Raw genomic sequence first — 3,392 nt, forward strand, 5'->3', positions numbered from 1 at the left:
CTCTATGGTACATTTGTCACCTGCTGAGGTTTGGACCCACCCGCCAGCCACTAAGGTCTCTCTTCTGTGGTCCTCACCCTCCGTGGGACCCAAAAAGGTCCCAACTCATGCTGAAATCCTAAAAATGACAACATGTAACTCTAGTTCCCTGGGACTCAATGTCCTCTTCTGGTCTGTGTGGGTACCTATACAAATGTGGCATACACGCAGACAGATACATACAGAAAAATAAATCATATTAGAAAAAAGGTATTAATAAATCATATTAGAAAAAAGGTATTTAATAATCAGTAGTGCAATATACACATTACTTTAGTATTTTGTATATACAGTGCAATGAAGCAAAATATAAAAACTTACACATCATTGTAAAGTAGAGCCATGATGTTCCCAAAATGTTACAAGGGTTTAGCAATATATGACAGAGCAGTTTAAAAAAAAAAACAAAACCGAATGGTAGTGAGTCTACAATTTCATGTTCAATTATTATATCAATTAATTTTCAGAATGGCTCTATCAAAGTCTTAGAACCATGTCAATATCTTATTGTGTATACCTAATTTAAGAAATCAAGCAGTGAATACTTCATTTAAATGAAAATAGAATCAGATCCTTTTGCAGCTCTTTGGTGACAAACAGTGTTGTGGGAAACAACCAAGGCATAGACAAACAATAGCTGCAAACAAGCTTCAACTACTTCAATCTCACTACGTATTAGTCTTGCAAAAAGGTAGATCCATATTTTGTGTTTAACGTAGAAACTATAAATGAATATAAAATAAAACTTTACTGTGTATACCTTATCCAATTTATCCCATATCTATGATCTTTATTCTTGCAGAGAACCTTCATGAATATAACACCAAAGAAATATTTCAGGACATTTACTCTCTGTGACTGGTGCATTGGGATTCTATGAAGTGGATGTAGTTCATATCATTTTTTCACAATTCTATAAAATATTTTCTACACATGGAAACTTTGAAGAACCCCAAATAGCATCATAGTAGTAACATTTAGCAAGCACAGTATCAGGTATAAAATATAGAATTTCTTGGAATAACTTGATTAAACCACTATGAAATTGATAAAAATTTACCAAACTCATTTTGTGCTTCCAGTCATGGTGACAGTAAAACCAGTTTTACTGAACATAATTAAGACCATTTTCTCTGTGCTGGAGACATTACTCGGTAGTTGAGTGCACCAGTTTGTCTTCCAGAAGACCCAGGTTAAAATCTTAGCAACCACACTTTGGTTCAGAGCAACCTTTCTAACTCCAGTCACAGGGTGTTTGATGATCTCTTCTACCCTTTATAGGCACCAGGCATGGATGTGCTACATGGACAAAATGCAGTTAATCCACGTGCAATTCAAATATAGAAAAAGTTTTAAAAAATTCCTTCAAAAGAGTGGAAAATGAGGTTTCATTTATCACTGTAATTCGCTAAGATCTCTCTCTCTCTCAGCACAAGGTAGAGAGTCACCAGGAAAACTGTCTAAGAATAAACACATGCCTGACCAGCTTTGTGATATTTTTATCTTACCCACAACATTATGGAACTGAAATCCCTTCATACTCATTGAATAGAAAAATTAGAGAGATATTTTCCCAATTTCTCCAACTGAACATGCCAACACTCAGGCAGAAGTCCTTCCCTGTGACTCAACACAACAGGGCTAAAAGTTGCATAACCAAGGGCCAGAAATTTTTGAATATTTCCCACCAAGGATTTTTCTGATAAAGAGAGACTTAAAAATAGAGAAAAAACACAGTCAGCCCAATAGAAGAAAACAAAACAGAGCATCAGAATGAGTATCCTCTGAGCAGCTCTCAGCTCAGGGGGAGTTCTGTAGAGAAGCTTGGAGTTCTGGAGGTGGAGGACATGCTGGTGGTGCTTGTGGAGAAGAAGTACCATGTAGCCACTGGCCGCTCCCATGGCTCCCTGAAACACAGCGTCTCTCAGCACCATGAGAGGGAGAGCAATCCAATTTATTTTCTGACTTTCTTGCATAACATAACAATAGTTGTCTTCACTCTTGTACTGTGATATATTCAGGATTCTACTTCTGGCAGAGTGAATTAGGTTCACACTTATTAAAGCGTTGAGTATCCAAAAGAATAAAAACAATGGAAGGATGTGCCAGGCAGACTGTGGTCTGAGCCTCCTCCACCCAGATGCTCTGGGACTGATGATGATGGCCTGGACCACAGTGAGGAGACTGCTGGTGCAGATGGAGACCCCACGGGCCACCCTCGGCAGATAAATGACGATCTTACATTCTATATCATATAGGAAGTTTCTCAAACCAAAAGCTACCATTATGTTTGGCAATACTTTTGCAAAAAGGATAAGGAAGTTTGCAAAGGCCAAGTGGATGAGAATAAGGTGGATGGGTTTCTTCTCAGGCCCTCCCCACCAACTGATCATATAATTCACAGAAACAGAAAAGTTCCCCAGCATGCCAACCACAGTCATGAAGAAAAAAAATATTTCTTTAATAAATTTCAAGAGCATTTCTTTATTCCTGGATACAAAGAAGAGTTTTTCAAGAAAACGTTAGTAATGCTAGAAATTTATCTGAAAAACATTTTTCATAATAGCATTTTCTGGTATAAGACTCAGTGATGGACACATGTGCTGCTGTAGACTGGGTCCCCGAACTCCTCCTCTTCCCTGTAGACTCTGAGTGCTCTGACAGGGAAGCTTGGTAAACAGAAAAAACATCGTACAGTTTTAAAGGAGATATATTTGAGCTCTGTAAAGGAAAATCAGCTTCTTCAAGTGTGTATTTGCTGTCTGTCTGCTGTCTGTCTACACGTATAGATGATCCTAGTTCCTTCTCAGCATGACTGAATTGAACTGTAAATTTTTCTACTTTTTCCTCTATGTCATCGTATTTCCCCACCCAATTTACAAAGACACAGGCTCCTTTCTTATTTGCATCTTAATTAGTGTAACAATTTCTAGATTTGCACATGACTTCAAAGCTTTATAACTTCAATTTCTACATCCTAATATTTTTAAAGTTTTAATGTTGATCACTCTGTGATTTTACTCCATATTAATGTTTACTAGATAATTTTTAAAAGTAGTTCTCAAGGTCAAGTCCAATTGCACAGCCTTTTTAGATAAAACCCTACAGTTAAAGCTGAATCATAAAAAAAAAAAAAAAAACTTGAAAATTTCCATATAACTCCTGGGCTGCAGCTAGGAATGGTATCTAACAGAACCTTGTGTTGCCTTCTCGAAGAGGAGAAAACAGAGAGCTCTGATCCTACTGGATGACTTCTGGGCATCTGTACCCCAGTGACTTACCTCAGGACATGTAAGGGACCATGGAACAGCTCTGGACCAGGGGATGCTGATGAGGTAAACCTAAGAATTGGA

At 37.7% G+C, this 3,392-nt stretch overlaps 1 protein-coding gene across 1 annotated transcript; it reads right to left on the reverse strand.

The window, feature by feature from the left end:
* Nucleotides 1–1,580: 1,580 nt before the first annotated feature.
* On the reverse strand, nt 1,581–2,543 carry LOC101999778 (vomeronasal type-1 receptor 4-like). Its single transcript, XM_005372096.1, has one exon. It carries the CDS (start codon nt 2,517–2,519, stop codon nt 1,581–1,583), a length of 939 nt encoding a protein of 312 aa, XP_005372153.1. The 5' UTR covers nt 2,520–2,543.
* Nucleotides 2,544–3,392: the final 849 nt, after the last annotated feature.

This window comes from Microtus ochrogaster, unplaced genomic scaffold (genome assembly GCF_000317375.1).
Source record: "Microtus ochrogaster isolate Prairie Vole_2 unplaced genomic scaffold, MicOch1.0 UNK178, whole genome shotgun sequence".
Classification (NCBI taxonomy): domain Eukaryota; kingdom Metazoa; phylum Chordata; class Mammalia; order Rodentia; family Cricetidae; genus Microtus; species Microtus ochrogaster.